General features: G+C 34.1%; 3 protein-coding genes across 3 annotated transcripts; 2 read left to right on the top strand and 1 right to left on the bottom strand.

The window, feature by feature from the left end:
* The first annotated feature begins 594 nt into the window (after positions 1-594).
* Positions 595-2,775, top strand: LOC136807621 (uncharacterized). Its single transcript, XM_067064215.1, has one exon. The coding sequence runs from the start codon at positions 654-656 to the stop codon at positions 2,592-2,594; it is 1,941 nt and encodes a 646-aa protein (XP_066920316.1). The 5' UTR covers positions 595-653; the 3' UTR covers positions 2,595-2,775.
* Positions 2,776-13,428: 10,653 nt separating this feature from the next.
* On the top strand, positions 13,429-14,753 carry LOC136807620 (serine protease inhibitor-like). Its single transcript, XM_067064214.1, has one exon. It carries the CDS (start codon positions 13,539-13,541, stop codon positions 14,733-14,735), a length of 1,197 nt encoding a protein of 398 aa, XP_066920315.1. The 5' UTR covers positions 13,429-13,538; the 3' UTR covers positions 14,736-14,753.
* A 506-nt stretch (positions 14,754-15,259) lies between these two features.
* LOC136807619 (peptidyl-prolyl cis-trans isomerase B-like) lies at positions 15,260-24,988 on the bottom strand. Its single transcript, XM_067064213.1, has 7 exons — positions 24,906-24,988; positions 18,740-18,943; positions 18,331-18,444; positions 18,055-18,115; positions 17,600-17,632; positions 17,061-17,245; positions 15,260-15,884 (listed from the first exon to the last, which is right to left on the bottom strand). The coding sequence occupies exons 2-7, from the start codon at positions 18,926-18,928 to the stop codon at positions 15,762-15,764; spliced, it is 705 nt and encodes a 234-aa protein (XP_066920314.1). The 5' UTR covers positions 18,929-18,943; positions 24,906-24,988; the 3' UTR covers positions 15,260-15,761.
* Positions 24,989-25,360: the final 372 nt, after the last annotated feature.

Raw genomic sequence — 25,360 nt, 5'->3', positions numbered from 1 at the left:
TTCAGATTACCTTTTCTATTTAAAACGATTAGTATTATATTTAGTTTGACCTTCAGACCTGACCATATTTAGTACCTTTAGATTCACAAGAGTGTGTTTTTGTCTCACGATTCACTTGGTTTTAAATTGGCAATTAACCTTAGTTTCATTGAAGCATTCATTGAAGGTATTGAAGACTTTTGATTCGGCTCGATGTTTTAATCAAAATATAACGACTATGCTACTAAATCATAAAAGCTTAGTTTTGAGTTGCTGTTACTTTTGAATTGCTTATTTTTATCGATAATAAAAAATTACTTTTGGAATTTTCTGTGACACTAGCGAGTGTCTGTATCTGTGTTTTACTGTCAGTGGAGACAGTTAGTTTTGGATTTTTCTAAATGTTGACTGACTGAGGACGATGGTAAATCAGAATTATTACCGTCCTAGATTCTGCGGGTCAGGCACTAAACCGTTCTCAAAGGAGTAGATACATAAATTCGCTACTATCTGATGTAACCAAAAGAACAATGTAAGAGAGAAATGAAATTTAAAGAGGGAAAACAATCTGTTTTCAATTTTACCCGATGATTTTGTTTCTTTTTTTCTAGACAATGCAATAAGAACACAGAATTTTCTTCATCACAAACAATATTGATAAACATCAATTGACAATGGTTCTGGCACCACCCCCGGATTTTAATTTACTACTTTCAACAGATCGTATCTTGAAATTTGAGCCACTATTAAAAGATACCAAACTCTTTGGAGATAAAGATACTGAAGTTAACGAAGGAGGAGATAACACCTCTGAACGTTCTGGTAAATGTACCACATCAACTGAATATCCTGTAGAATCTAACAAGGATTCTACTGAAAGTGAAAGTAAGAATGGAAATACTGAGAAAGTACAACTGTTACCTCAGAAAACTATAAAAGAGCGAAACGAATGCATATATCCGGAGGAAAATCAACAAGATTTTGAAAATCAATCTATCAGCGTTGGGGACTCTAAAGCTACAGTGAATAAACAATCAAAAGGTGTGTTTGATCGAATTAGGAGTGAGGATAAATCTTCCAAAACCGTTAACCAGGGGGTGGTCCCTTCAATAGAATCATCTTCTAAAAGTGATACAAACTCTGATCGGATCAAGAGGAAAATTAGTAACAATCTAATACGTATTGACGATAGTTGTAAGGAACTTCAGAACACAATTTTAAGTCAAAATCAAGACATTATTTGTGAAAGTGAGGAGAAGAACGAATCTTTTGGGCGAGATCAAATTAGCGGCGTTGGCGTAGAGACTACCCCTCACCAGGACGATAACCTTCAAAGCCAGTCAAAAGAGAAAACAAAACGTATCATGCTCAAAGATACTAGCCAGGATACTATAAAACCACCAGCGATTCAACTTCAAAATAGTTTAGATTTTGAAGATATTCAACCTCGGAAAAGATGCAGCCCTACAATGGTGTCGAAAGATAAACCAATGAAATTTTATTCAAGATACAGTAGTAGTCAGGAAAGCCTGGGTTCTAGAAATTCATCCATGAGTAGTATTGGGTACGAAATTAAACGAAACTCAAGTCCTGAGGTTTTATCCATTGAAAAGACTAGTAGCGGATCACCTCAATTCTTATCGAAGAGTATGACGAATTTGAGCTACCGTAAAATGCTCAGCGAGGATGAAAATCATCATTCGCGTAAAAGACTTTCCAACTTTTTTTCATCCCGCAATAGCATTCACGAGGGTGACCATAACAATGGATTACGTACTGAAAGTCATTGGCCTAAACCACGCACGCCATCCCTGTTTCGACGATTCAGTATGAAAACACCACAGAGCACAGAGCATGCGCAGAGCTATATAAATGTAATCGTGCCTGAGGTTAATATATTAGATGATTCCGAGAGTTCGACAAATAATGGCGGAAGAACTTCAGGGAAAGGTATATTTCGAAATCTTTCATTCCGGTCGGCTACCAGATTGAATTTAGAAAATCTGCAAGAAGATGCAGTGCATTCGTTGAAGCCACCACCACCACAAGCGAAAAGTTTTCCTGGGTTAAAATCACCTTTCTCTCGCTCCAAGTTCGAACGCAATACGGCCGAAATGCGAAAGAGAGTTTATGATGAAATGTTAAAGAGTATTCAAGATGGCGACTGCAAGAGATTGAAATTATTGTTAAAACGCCGGCGAACAGATATAAACACTTTGGAACATAACCATTCTTTGATTCATGAAGCAGCTTATAAGGGATGTATGAAATGCGTGAAAGCTTTAATCAAGTCAGGCTGGTCTGTAAACTTATCTGACGAGGCAGGTTGGAAACCAATACACTCAGCTGTTTTTGGGGAAGACTTAGAGACGGTGAAATGTCTTTTACAGAAAGACGTCGATGTCAACATCATAACGATTGACGGATACACGCCGTTACATTTCGCCATTTATAACGACGATTTATATACGACGTATGAGTTGATTCAACATGGCGCTGATCCACAGTTTCAAAGTAAACATGAAATCGCAACTCCATTCCAATTGGCTATCAACCTTAAAAGGACTACTATACTAGACTATTTGTTGATGTTGGCTTGCTTTCGAAGTGTATAGAATGGGGTGGAATGGTAACCATTGTTTCTTTTGCATTTGTCGTCCGGTTGTATTACCCATATATTTTTTAAATAAAGAATTCTTGGCATTATGGGTAAAGTCATGTGACACATTTTCTTTATTGTGCTTAAAGTTTTTTAAATTTGTAAATGTTTATTTAAAAAAAGTCATATTCATAAAAGGTGTTAATGGTTTGATCCCGGGGGGGGGGGGGAGGGGGGGGCATAGGGCAAGATGGGTTACGGGGATGCTCCGCTGGTCAGGGTACCTTTTCTAACCTCCACGAGTCCCAGGTAGGGTCGCAAAAACACCAAAATAGAAAAAATCAGTCCCTCGTAGGGTGCCTTTTTTCGGAAAATTTGGGAAAAAAGTAGAACATTTTGGAATTTCAGTCCCATTCAGGGTCACTTTTTTCGTCGGTCGACAAAGGTACTACCCCCCCCCCCGGGGGGTTTGATTACTTAGCTAAAGTCTGTCTTAATATAGTCTGCAACGGAGACAAAAAAGATTGTAACCTTTGATAGAATAGCAACTAAAAAGCGGTTTTCAGTTTGTTGATAAGATATTGAAGAGTGGAATATTATCAAAAAGAAAAAATTGAAAAAATTGAAAAATGAAGATAAAACAGAGGGTGTAGGTACTAATGTCTCAGACATAACGTGGTTTAGTGACAAAAAGTTTAGAATCCTTTTAGTGCCATGATTTACTAAAATACCAAAAAAAACTGAAATTTTTTAGTATTAAATTATCATTTTTTGAATCTTTTCAAAAATTTTCGTAATCAGAAAAATATTTTAAAATTTCCTGAGTTCAATTATTTATGGATTGAGTGAAATGTTTTTAATCTTTGCTCAATTCATTAAGTAGCATCGTTTAAAAGTATAAAATTGTGTAACAAATAAATTTTATGTTGCAAAAGTAAGCACTTTCGAGAAAAATGGTTCCGAGTAGACAAAATTTGTACTGATAAGACCAAAATGGGGTGGTTTGAAATACCACTTCTTTCAAAGTGAGGTGGTTGTATGTGAAAAATAAGCAATACCGGGTGTTTCAAAGAAAAGTGTACAAGTTTGAATTGAGATTGTGAGAAAACTAAAAATATATATTATATCTAAACTTTTCCTCATCAGAAAGAAGAAAGGCTAACTTAAATTTTGAGCTTTCATACCTTAAATTTGCTTCACGTGTTTTTCAAAATTTATGAAGAAAATTCGAAAAAATTCTCGTTCGAAAAAGCGTCATTTTTTGGGATATACACAAAAGAACTGTGGTAGTGTGATAGATTCTACCCCCTGCGGCTAATAAGGTTAAAGAAACTAATTTTCGCGGAACTTATTCTGGCAGTGCAAGGCAAGCAAGGGTACTTACTAATTTAGCGCATTTTGCAGGACTAATTTTCGCGGTTGACACAAACTTTTTGCCGATATTCTCTCTTATCGTCAACATGATAAATATTAGCAATCTGATTGGTTAAAAACGCGTACAAAAAATGTAGGCTTCTGCTCATCCTCTAGCGAAAAAAGTTTCTTTTAGAAGAAGGAAGTATATCTATAGAGGTCTGCGATTCAGACTAACATAATAAATGCTGTATTTCATATTGTACCGTACAAATACAAGACTGCGTTCAAAGGAAGGACCTGGTAAGATCATATTTTGTACAATTTTATGATTAGACCATTAGAAAGGTTTTCTTTTCACTTGCAATACACACAACTTATCAAACGAATGTTTTAATCTTTTAAAGGTTTTGTTTTTGAATAAGAGTGATATCGTTCCTTTCTCATCAATTTTAATTTGTACAAGCTTTTTCGCATTGGATTGACACGGATTTGTAGCAAGATTGGTCAAAAAGAGGAAAAGAAAAACATTTTTTGCTTAAATCAGCATAATATAACAATAGGAAGACACTGTCCCGATAAGAAATATGTGTCTGATATGAAACGGGAAAAATTATGTAAAAACAAAACCTTTAAATGACCATTCGATTCTTTTTTTTCGAATGTTTTGATGTCGATGTCGATTTCCTCCAAGAAAAGTAAAAAAGATAGGAAGAGAAAAACAAAACAAAGAAGAGAGACACAAGTAGGAGAGAGAAAAGTTTATTTTATGTTGAAAAATCAGAACTAATTTTCGCAGTAGACGTCCAAAAACGTGAAAATTAGTTCCCTTCAGATATGATGAAAAAAATAACAAGTGCCATATGTTTTATTTAAAAATTGATCTTTGATTATTAGTAATGCTTCTTTTTATTCAGAGTATCTTCCTCAAAAACAACCCTTCAATCTCCATATTGTTGTCAGATGTCTAGGTTGATTGTGCTATATAAATAAGAAGCCGAAACCCCGCCCCTCCCTACGCAATATATTGACGAACAATATTCCACAGTATTGTTTGCGCACCGTAATGTACGCTCGAAATGTAATGTACAGGTACTCTATTATAAAAATTTATTAGAATTTTCTTTCTGTAAACAACCCCCTGTATTGTTGAAATATTGCCAATCGTCAAGGACATGTCAAGGAAAATATTCCAAAAAAAATAATTCAGAATATGAGCTTAGCTGTCACGTGACTATGGGAAATTCCCCTATTTGGGAGTTATTTCAATTTAGAGACCATTTTTAAAAAACTTACCAGTCATCAGGAAATGGTTGGATTGACTTCAAATAACAAACGGATGCAAGTTCACATGTCAAGAAAAACATTCCAAAAAAGAAAATTCAGAATATGAGCTTAGTTGTCACGTGACTATGGGAAATTCCCCTTTTGAGAGTTATTTTAGTCTAGGGACCTTTTTTGAAAAGCTCATAAAAACTCAAGGAAGAAAGCTATCGACTTCAAATAACAAACGGATGCAAGTTCACATATCTGGCAAAATATTCCAAAAAAAATTATTCAGAATATGAGCTTAGTTGTCACGTGACTATGGGAAATTCCCCTTTTCAAGAGTTCAATTATTTTAGGGAACTTTCTTAAAAATGATTTGATTGACTTCAAATAACAAACGGATGCAAGTTCACATGCTAAGGAACAAATTCCAAAAAAAATAATTCAGAATATGAGCTTAGTTGTCACGTGACTATGGGAAATTCCCCTTTTTGGGAGTTATATTTCAGTTTAGGGACCTTTTTTGAAAAGCTCATAAAAACTCAAGGAAGAAAGGTATCGACTTCAAATAACAAAGGGATGCAAGTTCACATATCTGGCAAAATATTCCAAAAAAAATATTCAGAATATGAGCTTAGTTGTCACGTGACTATGGGAAATTCCCCTTTTTGGGAGTTATTTCAGTTTAGGGACCTTTTTGAAAAGCTCATAAAAACTCAAGGAAGAAAGATATTGACTTCAAATAACAAACGGATGCAAGTTCACATATCTGGGAAAATATTCCAAAAAAATTATTCAGAATATGAGCTTAGTTGTCACGTGACTATGGGAAATTCCCCTTTTTGGGAGTTATTTCAGTTTAAGGACCTTTTTTGAAAAGCTCATAAAAACTCAAGGAATAAATGGTATCGACTTCAAATAACAAACGGATGCAAGTTCACATATCTGGCAAAATATTCCAAAAAAAATAATTCAGAATATGAGCTTAGTTGTCACGTGCCTATGGGAAATTCCCCTTTTTGGGAGTTATTTCAGTTTAGGGACCTTTTTTGAAAAACTCATAAAAACTCAAGGAAGAAAGATATTGACTTCAAATAACAAACGGATGCAAGTTCACATATCTGGGAAAATATTCCAAAAAAATTATTCAGAATATGAGCTTAGTTGTCACGTGACTATGGGAAATTCCCCTTTTTGGGAGTTATTTCAGTTTAAGGACCTTTTTTGAAAAGCTCATAAAAACTCAAGGAAAAATGGTATCGACTTCAAATAACAAACAGATGCAAGTTCACATATCTGGCAAAATATTCCAAAAAAAATAATTCAGAATATGAGCTTAGTTGTCACGTGACTATGGGAAATTCCCCTTTTTGGGAGTTATTTCAGTTTAGGGACCTTTTTTGAAAAGCTCTTAAAAACTCAAGGAAGAAAGGTATCGACTTCAAATAACAAAGGGATGCAAGTTCACATATCTGGCAAAATATTCCAAAAAAAATATTCAGAATATGAGCTTAGTTGTCACGTGACTATGGGAAATTCCCCTTTTTGGGAGTTATTTCAGTTTAGGGACCTTTTTTGAAAAACTCATAAAAACTCAAGGAAGAAAGATATTGACTTCAAATAACAAACGGATGCAAGTTCACATATCTGGTAAAATATTCCAAAAAAAATTATTCAGAATATGAGCTTAGTTGTCACGTGACTATGGGAAATTCCCCTTTTTGGGAGTTATTTCAGTTTAAGGACCTTTTTTGAAAAGCTCATAAAAACTCAAGGAAAAATGGTATCGACTTCAAATAACAAACGGATGCAAGTTCACATATCTGGCAAAATATTCCAAAAAAAATAATTCAGAATATGAGCTTAGTTGTCACGTGAGTATGGGAAATTCCCCTTTTCAAGAGTTCAATTATTTTAGATACCTTTCTTAAAAATGATTTGATTGACTTCAAATAACAAACTGATGCAAGTTCACATGCTAAGGAACAGATTCCAAAAAAAATAATTCAGAATATGAGCTTAGTTGTCACGTGACTATGGGAAATTCCCCTTTTTGGAGTTATTTCAGTTTAGGGACCTTATTTAAAAAGCTCATAAAAACTCAAGGAAGAAAGGTATTGACTTCAAATAACAAACAGATGCAATTTCATATACCTGGGAAAATATTCCAAAAAAGAAAATTCAGAATATGAGCTTAGTTGTCACGTGACTATGGGAAATTCCCCTTTTTGGGAGTTATTTCAGTTTAGGGACCTTTTTTGAAAAGCTCTTAAAAACTCAAGGAAGAAAGGTATCGACTTCAAATAACAAACGGATGCAAGTTCACATATCTGGGAAAATATTCCAAAAAAAATATTCAGAATATGAGCTTAGTTGTCACGTGACTATGGGAAATTCCCCTTTTCAAGAGTTCAATTATTTTAGAGACCTTTCTTTAAAATGATTTGATTGACTTCAAATAACAAACGGACGCAAGTTCACATGCTAAGGAACAAATTCCAAAAAAAATAATTCAGAATATGAGCTCAGTTGTAACGTGACTATGGGAAATTCCCGTATTCGGGATTCAAATCATGTCAGGGACCTTTCTTCAAAAGCTTGCCAGTCGTCAGTAAATGGTTGGATTGACTTCAAATAAAAAACGGATGCAAGTTCACATGTCAAGGAAAATATTCCAAAAAATCAGAATATGAGCTTAGTTGTCACGTGACTATGGGAAATTCCCCTTTTTGGGAGTTATAATTTTAGGGACCCTTTTTGAAAAGCTCATAAAAACTCAAGGAAGAAAGGTATTACTTCAAATAACAAACTGATGCAATTTCACATATCTCGGAAAAGAATCCATAAATAATATTCAGCTCTATCTATTACTAGAAATAACTGACGCTTAAAAGTGCCCGGCTTGCATTCTTTTAGATTAATACTTATCAGATTTGTGAAACGAGAAATGACTTTATAGAAGCATTAGGCGAGACCAATTTTATTTATTGTTCTAAGGGCAGATCGTTAGCAAAATATGGGTCGGTCGGTCGGTCGGGAAGATAAAAATAAATTTTTCATTTATCAGGGTTGGTAGAGTACCAAGGAAATGTTTTCCAAAAAATATCTGGATCAAAATTTTATCATAATAAAATCTTAGTGTATGGAGTTCAAGACACAACATGAAAATATAAACGACTGGAAGTCCATCTCCTTTGTTTCTTTCAAGCGAACTTATACATTTTAAGTAACTTTAATGATTTGATACGAATTTTTTTATGGTTAGAAGAAAATAGTGCGTTGAAATTCAAAGTTAGTCCAATAACACTATCAAAGTTTGAAACCGATACTTTCTAAAACTATTCGATCCTTCCAGCTTAAACAAGATATTTGACGGAAGTTTGATAAACTGACGGGACAATTTTGTCTCTAGTTTCTATATATTGATATATATAAGCCAGTTGAAAAGAGTTAAACAAGAGAGAATTTCGACGAAGTTTTTTCGTCGTTAACAAATTACTCCAATGAGGTTATCTTGTCTTTGTTTACGATTTAAACGTAGCGGCAAGGAAGCTCTCAAAGAAAAAGGAGATAGACTTACAGTCGTTTATATTTTCATGAAGACAGTTAAAATCGCTTACTCTTAGGTGCCAAATAAATAGGGGGTTCGATTAAACGGGGGGGGGGGGTTTGGAAAATTTTCGAGATTTTAATAAACGGGGAGGGTAAATATAGGCTAAAATCAGGCTATTTAGAGCAAAATAAGAGTCCTTCTCTTTGACAGCTGAAAATATTTTTAAAAATTAATAAGCAGGGGGGGGGTCCCAATAAGGTCCGGGGGGGTTGGAAAATTTTCGAAAAATTAACAAGCGGGGGAGGGGGTTGTTTAATTGGCACCTAAGAGTAACAAAACAGTTTTTTATAAGTAAATCAACTAGCATAGCTTTGAAATCTATTTTTCATTCAAAAAAAGACTCTTCATAAATTTGCAGGATCCTAAATATTCTTCCGAGTTACTCTACTGAATCTTATTATTTTAAGATTCCGAATTGGGAAAGATCTAAGCTCCGTTGAAAATATTTCCCGTGCTTTTCTTTTCTAAAATACACGTTTTTTTATAAGAACATATTTCATAAGAACATCAGCGATTTGATAAAAAATTAAAGTCTATTCACGATAAGTGTGCACTCTTTTTTCATTTACCTATAACTTGTGAAGGAATTCTTCAATCTTTATAAATTTGGTATCATTTGAAAGATATTAGTGAGTGGAACAATTTGAAATAAAAAAATCTTCAAAATAAATCTCTCCAGTGAAAATGAAAGTTATAGCACTTCTCTACAAGATCTTCATTTTTTTCTTCTTTATTTTCATCTTCAATTTCAGAATTTTTTTAAAGATTTTCTTATTTCAAATTGTTCCACTCGCTAATATCTTTCCATTGATACCAAATTTATAAAGATTGAATAATTCCTTCAAAAGTTATAGGTTAATGAAAAAAGAGTGCACACTTTTATCGTGAATAGACTTTTTTTTTTAAGAACATCTTAATAACGTGCCAAGACTAAAAAAAATTTTCTGCAGGGGAGGATTTTTCAAGGCTTATTAAAGGCACACAACGTTATTTCAACATTTATTTTAACGTCCGTCAGATAACGTTCTGATGTTGAGACAACATTGTTTGGACGTTATAACAACGTTCAGTACCTGTTGGGTTTATTACTCGAGACAATATGCATTTCTTTTGTTATCTGGACCCATATATAGGAACATTAACAAGAACATCTAAGGCTGAAAATGGTTGAAAAATAAGAACATTCAGCCTCAATCAAAATTTAGGTGTTCTAATAAAAGAAAAATGAATGTCCTTCAAAAAAAAATAAGAAAACGCTAATGAATTCAATCCATGATCAATCCATGGTAATCTTTTAAAAAAGGTCTCTAAATTGAAATAACTCCCAAAAAGGGGAACTTCCCATAGTCACGTGACAACTAAGCTCATGCTCTGAATAGTTTTTTTTGGAATGTTTTCCTTGACATGTGAATTTGCATTCGTTTTTTATTTGAAGTCAATCCAACCATTTCCTGATGACTGGTAAGCTTTTTAAAAAAAGTCCCTAAACTGAAATAACTCCCAAAAAGGGGAATTTCCCATAGTCACGTGACAACTAAGCTCATATTCTGAATTATCTTTTTTGGAATTTGTTCCTTAGGATGTGAACTTGCATCCGTTTGTTATTTGAAGTCAATCAAATCATTTTTAAGAAAGGTCCCTAAAATAATTGAACTCTTGAAAAGGGGAATTTCCCATAGTCACGTGACAACTAAGCTCATATTCTGAATTATTTTTTTTGGAATATTTTGCCAGATATGTGAACTTGCATCCGTTTGTTATTTGAAGTCAATACCTTTCTTCCTTGAGTTTTTATGAGATTTTTAAGAAAGGTACCTAAATTAAAATGAATCCCGAAAAGGGGAATTTCCCATAGTCACGTGGCAACTAAGCTCATATTCTGAATAATATCTTTTGGAATATTTTGCCAGATATGTGAACTTGCATCCGTTTGTTATTTGAAGTCAATACCTTTCTTCCTTGAGTTTTTATGAGATTTTTAAGAAAGGTACCTAAATTAAAATGAATCCCGAAAAGGGGAATTTCCCATAGTCACGTGGCAACTAAGCTCATATTCTGAATAATATCTTTTGGAATGTTTTTCTTGACATGTGAACTTGCATCCGTTTGTTATTTGAAATCAATCCAATCATTTCCTGATGACTGGTAAGCTTTTTAAAAATGGTCTCTAAATTGAAATAACTCCCAAATAGGGGAATTTCCCATAGTCACGTGACAACTAAGCTCATATTCTGAATTATTTTTTTTGGAATATTTTCCTTGACATGTGAGCTTGCATCCGTTTTTTATTTGAAGTCAATCCAACCATTTCCTGATGACTGGTAAGCTTTTGAAAAAAGTCCCTGAAATAATTTGAATCCCGAATAGGGGAATTTCCCGTAGTCACGTGACAACTAAGCTCATATTCTGAATTTTATTTTTTGGAATATCTTCCTTGACATGTGAACTTGCATCCGTTTTTTATTTGAAGTCAATTCAACCATTTACTGACGACTGGCGAGCTTTTGAAGAAAGGTCCCTGACATGATTTGAACCCCGAATAGGGGAATTTCCCATAGTCACGTGACAACTGAGCTCATATTCTGAATTTTTTTTATTGGGATTTATTCCTTAGTATGTGTGCTTGCATCCGTTTTTTATTTCAAGTCAATACCTTTCTTCCTTGAGTTTTTATGAGATTTTTAAGAAAGGTACCTAAATTAAAATGAATCCCGAAAAGGGGAATTTCCCATAGTCACGTGGCAACTAAGCTCATATTCTGAATAATATCTTTTGGAATGTTTTTCTTGACATGTGAACTTGCATCCGTTTGTTATTTGAAATCAATCCAATCATGTCCTGATGACTGGTAAGCTTTTTAAAAATGGTCTCTAAATTGAAATAACTCCCAAATAGGGGAATTTCCCATAGTCACGTGACAACTAAGCTCATATTCTGAATTATTTTTTTTTTTGGAATATTTTCCTTGACATGTGAGCTTGCATCCGTTTTTTATTTGAAGTCAATCCAACCATTTCCTGATGACTGGTAAGCTTTTGAAAAAAGTCCCTGAAATAATTTGAATCCCGAATAGGGGAATTTCCCGTAGTCACGTGACAACTAAGCTCATATTCTGAATTCTATTTTTTGGAATATCTTTCTTGACATGTGAACTTGCATCCGTTTTTTATTTGAAGTCAATTCAACCATTTACTGACGACTGGCGAGCTTTTGAAGAAAGGTCCCTGACATGATTTGAATCCCGAATAGGGGAATTTCCCATAGTCACGTGACAAATGAGCTCATATTCTGAATTTTTTTTATTGGGATTTATTCCTTAGTATGTGTGCTTGCATCCGTTTTTTATCTCAAGTTAATATCTTTTTTCGTTAAGTTTTTATTGAGCTTTTTCGAATCCCGAATGCGAATCCCGAATACCGAATACCTAACTCCAGCGAATCTACCAATATATTGCGCAACATATTTTCAATACATTGCGAACATTCAGCAATATATCGTCAATATTGTCTGACAATAGCAAACTATGAAATTGGCGCCCCTGGTATTTTTGTCCTAATTTGCGGCCCCCCCCCTCCATTAAACTGTAAGAGCAGTGACTGGATGAAAGTAACGCCTGGAATCTTTGAGTTAAAAAGCTTTTATTTATACGGTAAGGTGGTGGTAATGATAACTTGATATCTATTTCCGTGTTATAATTTTAAATATCATAGTTTTTCGAACAAGGAAAATTTTTCAATTTTCAATTTTTAAGATTTCTATAAAAATGCCCTAATTTATACCGATTTAACCGATTTAACACCAAAAATAAAGCTCCTCAAATAAAAAACATGAGCTGTTGATACTTGAAATGGAAATTTTATACCTAGTAAGTCGATTTGGTCTTTATTTTTGTTTTCTAAAACTTTATCAGAAAAATTACCTGATAATCTTTAAACTTTTGCGCCGCTGGTCTTACTTCACTCTCCATTAAAAATCAATGGCTGAAAGAGGCCCCAAAATTCGAAAGTTGGCGGGAGTAAGGGTTGTTTGTAGTTCTGTCGCTGCAGGCAAAAAATGTTGGTGTAAGAAAGGTCAAACAGCTTAAAAGATCTTCTAAAAAGGAGAAAATTAGTCAGCATAACACCACAAAAACCACAGTGAGCATCAGCAAGTTTCAATCTTTTTGGCAATCTCTCATTTAGGGGGTTAGTATCCTCTTTAACCCCTGGTGGATACGCAACACTTCTCTTGCTTTGACTTTTCGCGATTCAATGTTAGCTTTGGAAAAATTCAAGAGAAAGGATGCAATAGTAAAAATAAAACGAAGCACTGCAGGCGAAAAAAAATTAACATTGCACTTATAGAAGGCGCTATAAACGTGTCGAAGGGCGCCTAATCGCCCAATTAAACATCAACAAAATTTTGGCGCCCCCTCGAAAAGCTCTTTTGGCGATAGATTTTAGAATCTAGAGAATCTGGATGTTTTTTTTTTTTGCTTAATTCATCTAATAATCAATTGACTGTGCAATTTACTTTAAACAGAGGCAAAAGCAAACACCAACTGCAAATTCATCATATAAGTGTGTAAACTTTGAAAAATTTTAATATAAAATTATTACTTCTGTTTACTGGACCTGTTTAAACAGTGAAAAATTAGACGAAAAATCTTTTGGAAGAAATAAGGAAAACGAAGCTTTTACACTGAAAGAAAAGTGATGTAAAGTTGTAAAGTAAGATTTCTGAAAAATGTTGAACAAAATTTTAGTGGCTATACTACTTGGAATAATTCAAGTGTCGACTACCTGTGACGTCAATAATCGGGATGAATCGGGTACAAATGACGTCATTAATCGGGACGAATCGGGTAACAATGCTGTCGTTGGACGAGACGAAGAGGCGGGAAGTACTTTAAGAAAATTAGAAGAGAAAATGTTCACTCAGTTGTTGCGGGATGAACAGAGAAAAGAGAAAAAGAATATGGTATATTCTCCTTATGGCATCTTCTCAATTATCAAATCAATGTCTGCACTACTGGACAAAGAGCATCGAGCTGCAGTTAAAACAGCTTTGGGACTAGATCCGAACCACGTGGACGTTATCAAACCATCCATCACATCACCAGAGTTGAAAGAAGCGAATAAGATTTGGATCGATTCGAAATTTGAATTAGATTCAGAAATGAAGAAGAAATACAAACAGATTATTGAGCAGATTGTCATGAAAGGACATGTAACGGAAACAAGAGATGTGATCAACAAATGGGTTTCAAATCACACTATGGGCATGATTAGGGAGCTCTTAACACCAGACAGTATCATTACCGACTATTCTGTCCTCGTTGTCAATACATTAGCATTTCATGGTCATTGGAAGATGCCGTTTAAACCTGAACAAACGAAAGAAATGGATTTCCATTTGAGTGAAAATGAGAAGGTTAAGGTCAAAATGATGTTCGGTTCAATCAAAGGGAGATTCCATCGTGGTGAGAACTTCGAAATTGTTGAGATCCCTTATGCAGGAGATAGATATAGTTTTTGTATAGTTCTCCCTGGTCAGACGGACCCTGCCAAACGGAAGGATATTACAGAGATCTTGGAATCTAAGATGACCAGGCCAATCAAAATACAAGTGTTTCTACCAAAATTTAAAATCACAAGCGATTTTGTTCTTAATAAGGTTTTGAGAACAGCTGGGTTCAATTCGTTGTTTTCTCGGATTGCTGCTGTGAAAAATGCTGACATCAATTTCATGGATGTTATACAGAAAGTCGCCATTGAAGTGAATGAAGAAGGAACAAAGGCTAGTGCTGGAAGTCTAGGAGCCTCTGGGCGTTCAATGCCATTACGCGTTACAGTTGACAGACCGTTCGAGTTCATGATACGAGATGTGAAAGAGAAAAAGACCCTTTTTCATGGTTTTGTTCAAAAACCTGAATTTGAATAATCCTTTTTTCAATTTCCTCGAGAAAAGATTTTATTCAAAAATCAAACCGAAGATCTTTTTAATACTTTTTTAAGGTTTAAAATACGATAAAAACCTGTGGTTAAAAAGTTAGGCGATCTAAATTGATATCAAAACTAGAGGTTCGCACCGTACAATTCAGCATATCTTGATCTAATTGTCCATAAATCTAAACGACAATATGAAAATCAGCTTTACACAGCTAAAAGTTTTTTCGGAAGCTTTCAAATGGAATACATAATATAACCTGAAAAAGGATTTGATTTTTTTAAGTGACTCCTTAGATTACTTTTATAAAGTAAAAGAGGATCTGTCTAAAATGGGGACGTCTGGGATTTTAGTTTTTATTTCCTGAGACATTATAAACATCCTATATTAAATCCTAGCCACTCAACTTGTTATTTGATTTTTTATTCTTCTGATAACATTCACGAAAGGTTGTACTAAAGTCTATCTTCGTTACAAACAGCCTGTATGCAGTAATGCGATGACAAAAAGATAGCAAGTTTTCATGGCACAACGTTTAAGGTGCATTGTTCATTCTATCCAATTCAAACTAGGACTAGACAAAAAAAATACAAAATAAATTAAAAACCTTGTTATTAAAAAATGCTACCTGAAAGAATTACATGCATAACGTTGAAATTGATAATAAAAGGGGAAAAAATACCTAGAAAAATTAACGATGAAAAAATGCGATGCTAACAAAGTCTAGCACTTTATCGTAAAATTAGGAACAACAACGAAATATTCTAAAAAATACACGTTTTTTAAAAGAACGTTAAAACTTTTGAAGCCTTCGGATGTTCTTAACTTTTTGAGTTTAAAGCCCAAAAATGTTCTTAAGTGTTCTTATTCTGACCATGGTGTAACCAAGGTTTTAGTGTGATTCCCTAAGAATTTCAGTGTTTTATAGTACGCAAAGCCTCAAAATGTTAGCTCGTTCTAAAATTTTTACCCATTGAAGCCTCATGTTCTTATAGTTTTTCCTAATTAAAAAAAGAACGTTTATCCCTCTTTCTCTACATTGAAAGGTTTATCGAGTGTTTCGAGCCCAGAATCGTGAACAATGACTTGTTCTTTTGGAGTGCTTCCGTCAACAGGAGTGTTTTCAATTATCCGAACAACGTCCTGAAAAAAAAATTGAAAAAAAAGATTTGCAAAGCAATTTTTATACAAAATAATGCTCAGAAATGTAGCATTATGTGTTAGCTTAAAAATTGTAAGCAAAATGATGAATTTACCTTTTAGTGAACCAGGAAACTTTCTTGTCTTTCTCTCTGTCCAGTCAGTCGAAAAACATTCTGATTTTGTATTTCTTCTGACTGCTAAGTATTGCTGCTACTGGCACTTTTATACGCGCGCTAATTTAAAGTGATTTCAGGAACTTTTCAGTCTAAATTAAATTGTAACACGCAGCTAATTTACTGTGATCAAACTTTCTAATACTAACGAAAAAACTTTTTCGAACGCGAATTTGAATTCTCTCGCAAATTCAAAAAGAAAGTCTCTACTTTAATGACTTTGCACACTTGCCTCTGTCCCGTGCGTGCAAAGTAGTACCGTTCAGATCGATATTCATAATCTTGGCACTCAATCAGTCATCTTTTACGAAAGTGTTATCAGTTGCTAATAGAGTTATAAATTTTTAACAGATTCCAAATATTGGTTGGGATCATTGATGGCAATAAACAATTACACGTTTCTTTTTTTAAGAAACACACTTTGAAGAAACATGAATGTCTAAAAACTAAGAAACATCCAAGAAACATGCTGAGGCTGAGAATGAGAAAATAACATTTTTTAATTTGTTTTTTTTAAGAACCTTCCAATCAAAACAAATGATTTTTCTTTGCATGAAAAATAGGCTGATTATGTCCAAAAGTTTAGAAACATGTAAGAAACATTTTAAGGCTCAAAAGGTCAATTTCTTAAGAAACATCGAGGCTGCTTGGTAAAACTAGTTTCTTAAAAAAAAACGTGTAATCGATTGTTTATGAAACACAATCGATTATAATCGATTTTGGATTTCAATCGAATACGATGCTATCAATTCTATTATATCTATTCGCTAAGGATCTTTGGACTGTTTTATGGCCAGTGGATTTAGAACAGCCGTAATCCTATTCATACTAGGCTTTTAGGGTCGATTCAGAACTAAAGGGGGAGCTTTTCCTTCACCACAAGTTGGGAATTTACAGAAAATTTCATGTCCAAAGCTCTATTATTTCAGGAGTTATTAACATTAGTTTCACCACTGAAAAAGCTAGTACGAATAGGGTTAAAATGATTCAATTCTAAACATACCATTCCACCAAGGATTTTACCAAAGACGACATGCTTTCCATCAAGCCACCCAGTTTTGACAGTGGTGATAAAGAATTGGGATCCATTGGTGTCTTTGCCAGCATTTGCCATTGAGACATATCCTGGACCATAATGCTTCAATTTGAAGTTCTCATCAGGGAATTTATCACCATAGATGCTTCGTCCTGTGATAAACAAAATGAAATAAATCCCATGTGAGTAACATCGAAGAATTTGTCGGGGAAGGTGCCCCGATATTATATGAGTTTGACCTGATTTTTCCTGACTAAAATTTTCCTTGGACGAGGGTGCGAAGATAATTGATTACTTTTTTTCTCGATGAAGTAATTTTACGGATTTTCATTAAAATTGATTTGTTAAAAAAGTTTCAAATTACCAATCATATATTATTTTAAAGAAGCGAATACTACAGTATCAAGATATTTTGATGGTCGATATCTCTAATTTCTACCATGGTGTAAAAAGGAATGTTTCATGCATTTTGAAGAAGCTGAATGAAATTCTTTCATCATACCTACCTCCTGTACCATCACCACGTGTAAAATCACCTCCTATCAGTAAAAAAAAGAAAAAAAACATTAATTGTTTATAATATATACATCCAGCCAATAGGACAGCATATATCATCTGAAAAACCCATACTGCACTGGATCTAACTGAGAATATTTCAACAGAATTAATTTATGACCCTTTTTAATCCATAAGGTGCAACTGGCACTCTATAAAAAACGCCTGATTACAAGGGATCGGTAATGATAGGTCTAGGCCTTAAGAGTACTGGCCTTAAGAGTACTGTAAGTGCATGCTGCCCTGCTGTTTACAAAAATTGAATAAATAAACATAATTAGGGACGTAAACAAATTAGAGATAAAATTTAATTAAAAATTAGGTTACATTGCAATTATACTTAAAATAAGATGGGAGGGTAGCTTATAGACAGATATTAGTTTCAGTTTTAGGAGAACATACAAACCTTGAATCATGAAGTCTTTGATGACACGATGAAACTTGCTGCCTTTAAATCCAAAGCCTTTCTATGAATAAAATAAATATTTGATTTCAAAAATTCATTGAAGCCTTTTAACTTTCAATGGATGGATTCAAGAAAAGCTGCTATAAAATCAATGAAATTGAACATTAAAAGTATTTCCAGACAATCAGTATAAAAATATTGACCAAACAATCTGTATTGCAAGGACTGAAAATCTAATGCTAGAAGAATTGTTGAAAGAGACGTTTGTATATTCACCTCTCCAGTTGCTAATTGTGCAAAATTATCAACAGTTTTGGGCACAGTTTTTCCAAATAAACCAATTCTGATACGCCCTATTTCTTTGTTCCCAATTTTCATATCAAAAAAAACCTGGAACGATGAATAAGAATTTTTACAAAGATGGGTCAATCCAGGTCAATCAATTAATTAAGCAGGCATAAATTGAAAAAAAAACTTATAAAAAGGTAGAATATCTAACAAAAAAAAAAGGCTGGTGTAATTAAGAAGTTATATGTCAGATCAGCGATTTCATAAACAGGTAGATTGAGATGAGAGGGTTTACTGAATCATGCCTTTGACTAAATTCCTACTTTTATGAGCGCGTAGGGATCTCAGAAGGGGGTAGGCCAAGCTTTTCCTTAAATATCAAACTTTAATAACTCACTATATGTGTAACTTTAGGTCCCTTCTTTTTACTTCCACCGCCAGAACTTTTGCCTAATGTGTCTGCTTCAGCATTATTGAGTTGACTGTGAAGTACGAAGACAACCAAGAGTACAGTTGCTGTTGCCAAAACCTTCATGACTGTTGATCCACGTATGAACCTCTTATATACTGCTTGTGAAATGAACATGTAATTTGGTGAAATCTGGAAATGAACAAAAAATGGACATTTTCTGGTTAAAATATGGTACAATTTTACATACCTGGATCATTTTAGACTAGGAAACTGGATCTGCACAATCCTTTATAAAAATAAAAAAGTTTGAAAATGAAGATAAAAAAAATATAAGAAAAATCAACTTTCTCTCGTTTTCTTAAAGACAAAAAAATCGGTTAGTGTAAAACGCAGGTCACAGGTCACAGGTCGCAGGTCACAGGTCAACAAAGTGCAGACCGGAAAAGAGATAATAAGATCATAACATAACATCAATACATAACGCATTAAATTACAAAAAAGTAATACATGTTATTTAGATATCATAAAATGATAATTGAATAGAATAACAACCTAGTGACACTTACTTACAAAAATAATGATAAAATTATAAAATATGATGCCTAGCAAGACAAAAGCACGAAAAATATTTATAATACAGAATGTGATGTTGATAGTGTGAATGGATATAAAACGGCACCAATCAGAAGCTTGTGAGGTCCCTAAGAGAGTGGTTTTAGAAGGATGAAACTAATTAATCATAACATATTTTTGGACATTTTTGAGTTTTTCACACTGGTCTTTGCAGGGTTTCAGTTTTCATGTTTGCCTTTTCTTTTTCCTCTTGGTCATTGCTCACTGTTTTTCAGATTTTTCATCTTAAAATATATTTGATTTCTATTATATGTATATCCAAATAAATTTGTGATTTACCTAAAAAAAAAAAAATATGTGTTGAGGTTGAAAAAAAAATAAAAAAAAATTGATCAATTGATCATTCAATTGTTATTTTAATGACTTAATGACAATTATTTTTGACAAAAATATTGACAGAATCACAAAATATCATGTCTTACAAGAGAAAAACACCAAAAATATTTAGCATACCGAATGTGATGCTAACAATATGGCTGGATATAAAATTACACCAACCAGAAGCTTGTGAGTTCTCTGAGAAGGTAGTTTTATTATATGTAACCATCATATAACATTACAAACATTACAATATATGTAATATACCTGTTATACGTATAATAATATGGTTTCAAATATTTTATGGTCTGCCTTATACACGGCGCAAGATCGATAAAAGCACATGGTTAAATTTTGATGTTTGAAATGGTTTTATATGGATGAAATTGCTTGAGAATTATGTTTTTGATAATTCTTTGTGTTTTCCTTAACATTTTCCTCTGCAATGACATTGATTAGAGCCAACCTGTCATCACTGACCTGTGACCTGCAACCTGTGACCTGCGTTTTACACTAACTGACAAAAAATGAAGGAAAATGGGGAATTTCCCCAAATTCTGTGTAAATTGATGTCAAATTAAAGACCTTTTTACCACAAAAACATCAATTTCTTTTGGTCTAGGCTAATTGGAAATTTGTTGTATTTTTTGCCCAGTTTGAAGAGCTCTAGCACGTAGTTTACTTAGACCTTTTTAAATTTTAGAACCCCCCAAAAAAACTTTTTTTTTTGCGTTAGAAAACCGAAACGCAAGAAAACGCAAATTATGCAAAAACTGCCACTTGTTGACATTTATTGAATTCTGAATTCACCACCCTCAAATTGAGTAAGAAACCTGAAAAAACATATCAAAAGTTTAATCATGGACATTATGAAAAAAAGTTAGAAGTTTTGGGGCCATACACCTTTTGCTAGGCACAATACCATTTTAACTGCACCTATATACAGCTGTGAAAATATTATGTAATGACTCCACACGCTAGTCTGATAGTAGATCAATTTCCATGCATTTAAAGAGTCATTACGTAGTGTTTTAACTGCTGGAGTCAAAATGGTATCACGTCTAGCAAAAGATCTATTGCCCACAGATAGGGCAGTAATTATAGTACACTCTTCGATTTTGAGGTTCATTTTTTGTAAAGAAATTGCAGTATGGAAAGAAAAAAAAATAGTCAAGGTATAAGAAATTTATTGATTGTTAACTTCAATTGCAATAGCAAGTTGTGGGGCCTTCAAAGTTTCTAAATACAAAGGGCGACTTTCATGAGCTAAATCTTGGTACCATTTTCAACTTTCCCCAACTTGTCCTCCTTGAAAATGAAGAAAAAATGAGCGACATCACAAGGAAGCACATGATGTCACCCAGGCTACAGGCTTGTAATAGACCTTTTCGCCTTTCCATCCGCCATCTTGAATTGTATGCCAAAATAGAGGAGCGAAAAAGGTGTGGTTGGATTTAGTTGGAAAATATGCAAAACATATTCAAGTTTACACAAAGATAAAAAAATAACATAAGCATCTTAAAGAAATATTATAATCATTTCTTAATTCAAAACGAAATATTTACAGAACAGTGAAAGCCTTTTAGAAATTTGTCCTTAAAGACATTATACGTATTCTGGTTTCATGCCATTAAAAAATTCTACCAAGATGGAGTTACACACATCAAACTTTCAAAACATGCAAACTGAAAGCAGTAATTATGACGTCACACATTCAGCGGGTTCAGATCAATGTTTTGATTTGATCGTCTGGCGGTTCTATTCCCAGGAGAATAATTTATCGTCAGCCGAATAAGGATTATTTTTGTACCTTGGCGGATGATTTTCACTGTTGCAGAAATATTTGCTCATTTGTGCATTGTTAAATGTTGAGCATATTTAAACAAAAATGCAACTGTGTACCTTAAATTGGTCTAATATTGACATCCCTCGTATAATTTCGACTATCTTCTTTAGAGAAAGGAATAATATGACAGCTTGAATCACTGATTGGAAAAGGATTATTCCTCTGACCACTAAGCAAAGAAAAACAGTTTCAACCTTTCTATAAATTTCAGCTGATAAAAAGGGTGTCAGAATTAGAGAAGGGGTGTCAACATTAGAGCAAGTTACAGTACCCAACTGACTAACAAGTTATTGTTTTAAATAAAAACTATCCAAATATCCAAGTCGTAGCGAAAGAAAAGATAGCTGACAATTAAGAGGGTATGCGCACATGGTAATTTCCATAGACCTTTTCGCCTTTCCATCCGCCATATTGAATTGTATGCAAAAATTATGGTGGCCGAATTGCTGTGGTGAAATTCCCTTAGAAAGTATGCAAAACATATGCAAGAAGAAAGTATTAATATAAAACTTACATGCATAATCAGTGAGGATAATATTGCAATTCTCAGATTTACGGAAAACACCAGCTTTTTGCTGATTTTTGCCTCGATTGCCCAAAACCCGTAACCTTTTTAGCTTGAGGGAAGAAAAAAATTAGAGTTTTTGCGTTTGCCAAAAAAACGCCTAGTCAAAATTGTTTCATCTTCGCAGGATCCATTCCCAACCTCAAAATACATCTTTTTGTCTAGAGGTTTTTTTGGCAAGTTCTTTCGAAGAATATCGATCACTTTCGTTTTCCCCTGAAGACCGTGAGAGAAAAAATATTAGGGCCCGCGCTCTCTAGGCGGGCGGCCTAGACTCACTCTCGTTTTGTATAATTTTATAATGACGTATAAGGTAGCGTAATCCATGCAAAAATAATAATAATCTTTTTGTTTTTATTTTTAGCTATGCCGCCAAACATTGACGTCATCGTGTATGGATTTAGCATGAACAATAGGACCGACAGACTCGACCCGAGAATCTTACGATGAGGGCGTTTTGTCTCCGCCTGATATCACGCCCACAGAAGACGCTGTTTAGAAAGCGGGGGTAAGAATAGTAAGTAATAGCTTCTGTAAGTGTTTATTTTGCGAAATATATAACCATTTTCTAATATGGTCTACAAATTAGCATTTTTAGAATTTTGATAATGAAAACTTAAATATATAATGAAGAAAAAAACAAACCATTTCAATTTTTTTATACGTTTCACCCCCGGAAAAATTATGTATTATACCTATTACGTAACTTTACATTTCCCGACTCGCTAACTCCCAGAGGAATTCCGATAGTAAACCCGATTGGTTAATTTCGGAACATCCTCATAATGGCAGATAATTTAGAAGTGTCTCGTGGAAAGGTCGTTTGAATTTTTTGATGTCAGTCTTAATCTTTCTGTAAACTTGCATATGTTTTGCATACTTTCCAACTAAATCCCACCACGGCTTTTTCTTTCCTCTATTTTTGCATACAATTCAAGATGGCGGATGGAAAGGCGAAAAGGTCTATGCAGTTAGTCACACTAGCGTCCCGCCAAAATGTGTATCAAAGATTAATGCTGCGAAAGCGCTACGTTAAGGGAACTTATTTTGGCGGGAACTTATTTTGGCGAGCCGCAATAATCTCAAAAAATTTTAATTTTGGCGGGAACTAATTTTGGCTAATAGTGAATTTTTTCAATTTTGGCGGGAACTAATTTGGGCGAATGACAGCGAAATCTGTTCTATTTTGCATTATTTTGAGCAATTTTGATGAATTTCAGGGGTTATTTAGGCAAGGAAACAAAAAATTTAATTTTGGCGGGAACTTATTTTGATGAGTGTGCAAAATATTTAATTTTGGCGGGAACTGAATTTGGCGAATTTTGTCTAAATTCGCCAAATTCGCCAAAATTAGTTTCCGCCAAAATAAGTTCCCTTAAGGTATATCGTTTACTTGACTCGTAAGCAAAAAAATACGCCGCAAAACTTCCTAATTAAGGGATTTATGAAAAAATAACCCGGCACTTTTTAATGAAATTAACATTTTTAAAAATATGAAAAATTGCCTAAAATTTGAGCCATAGATGAGAAAATTTGAGCCAAGCCAACCTTGAAAACTAATTTGAAGATCAACTTCCCAAGAAAAAGATCTACGAGGGAGACGGAATCCACCTAGATCTGCGTACTGCCGGATAGGCTACTTCCCTGAAATTTTGCCGGACCTCAAACACTGACCCATTTACATGTGCGGAATTATTTTTACTTTAGTGTATAAACAAGGCCTTAAAAATCGAAGCGCTGCCTCGGGAATTGAATGACAAAATTTGGTTGGTTGATATTCTGGCTATTTATTGCACGTTTGCAATTGGTCATTCTGTCTCATTTTAAGTTTTCAAGTTTTAATTAATTGTCTTGGGAGCTTGAACTTTATTCAGGTAACTATCAGCCTTGTTGTTTCAAATACTGTACATCCTCCTGTTGTGTAGATGACTGAAGCTTGATTTCCTAGTGTGACTATACTGCCATGTACGGCAGGATTATGTACGGTGTTTTCTATCAAACCCGAAATACCACCGTATACCCACCGGACACTAAAGTAAAGTAAAGTAAAGTTCAAGATTTCGAAAGGAGAGAGAAGAAAATGTATGAATTTCCACGGGACAGCAATGGGCTCTTCCAGTTAAAGTCCATTATAGGGGGTGGACGACAGCGGAATTCCGAGGTAAAATGTTTTTTTGAAATTCCTGGATTTCCAATACAAAAGCAATTGAAAGTCCTGGATTTCCGATACAAAATCAATTTTTTGGTGGAAAAATCTGGAATTTCCGATACCTTTTTCAAAACTTTGACAAATTATGTGGAATTTCCAAGGGTTCAAATAAAAAATTGAGCAGAATTTCCGAAGCACTTTGAAAAATTGACTGGATTTCCGAGTGCTTTTTTTATCTGAAAATTCCCGTCATCCACCCACCCCCCTATATCAATTTTTTTCTGGAAGAGCCCAATTTAGTTAAAAAAAGCAAAAAAGAGTGGAATTTCCGACGCATTTTGCGAAAGTCCACGGATTTTCATCGGAATTTCCGACATCACTAGAAATATATTATTTCAGAGAGGCAAGAAAAAAAAAATGCACATCGTCTGGACGGGGGGTTAACAAAATTTTTCTGGAATGGCCCATTGCTTTTGCTTAGGAGTAGAGTAACTCCACCATTTCCTAGCCCTGATTCTATAAGAATGATATTTAGCTAAATTACCTCAAAGAAAACAACTTGATATTACTTTGTGAAGTACTAGAAAATACACGTCACACCTCAAAAATAAAATAAAAAACAAAACATATGATAACTTACCACACGCTCCTTAGCAGCTTAGGAAAGGAAACTTTAATTTCGAATGTAAGCTAAATATTCCAACTCACTTTTTCTATCCAATCTAAAATTTATCAAAGCTATCTAAATAATCGATTGCACCGTGATACGATTGAAAAAACAGTTGCAGTTTCTTGGTTATATATTATGCTCCATCTACACTAAAGTATTAGACATTTTAAATCTTGCTCTACACTACACGGGTTGTTTTTATTTGGATTCGTTGGGGGGCGCGTATGGAAGGCGGTGGGTGGATCTTCACAGGTAGCCGAATACTTTTTTTATAAGAACTAGTGAAGTTTTTCTGAACCTCGGCTGTTCTTATTTTTTGGCACTTTGAGCCTCAAGTCAAATCCAGGGGGTACTAGGTTTGTGAGGTGACGCGTATGTCTGAGCCAAAAAACGAAAATCGGCCTTTTGAGAGAGAAAAAATTGGG

The sequence above is a fragment of the Clytia hemisphaerica genome, unplaced genomic scaffold, assembly GCF_902728285.1.
Source record: "Clytia hemisphaerica strain Z4C2 unplaced genomic scaffold, Clytia hemisphaerica genome assembly, whole genome shotgun sequence".
Taxonomy (NCBI): Eukaryota; Metazoa; Cnidaria; class Hydrozoa; order Leptothecata; family Clytiidae; genus Clytia; species Clytia hemisphaerica.
Note: the sequence above shows the minus strand (reverse complement) of the source record. Positions and strands in the feature narration are given on the sequence as shown.

Coding starts and splice junctions, on each gene's coding strand:
- LOC136807619 (XM_067064213.1), bottom strand. CDS start 18,928: ATGTTCATTTCACAAGCAGTATATAAGAGGTTCATACGTGGATCAACA. Junction 18,116..18,330: donor CACAATTAGCAACTGGAGAG/GTGAATATACAA, acceptor TTTTATTCATAG/AAAGGCTTTGGATTTAAAGG. Junction 15,885..17,060: donor GTAAAATCCTTGGTGGAATG/GTATGTTTAGAA, acceptor TTTTTTTTTCAG/GACGTTGTTCGGATAATTGA.
- LOC136807621 (XM_067064215.1), top strand. CDS start 654: ATGGTTCTGGCACCACCCCCGGATTTTAATTTACTACTTTCAACAGAT.
- LOC136807620 (XM_067064214.1), top strand. CDS start 13,539: ATGTTGAACAAAATTTTAGTGGCTATACTACTTGGAATAATTCAAGTG.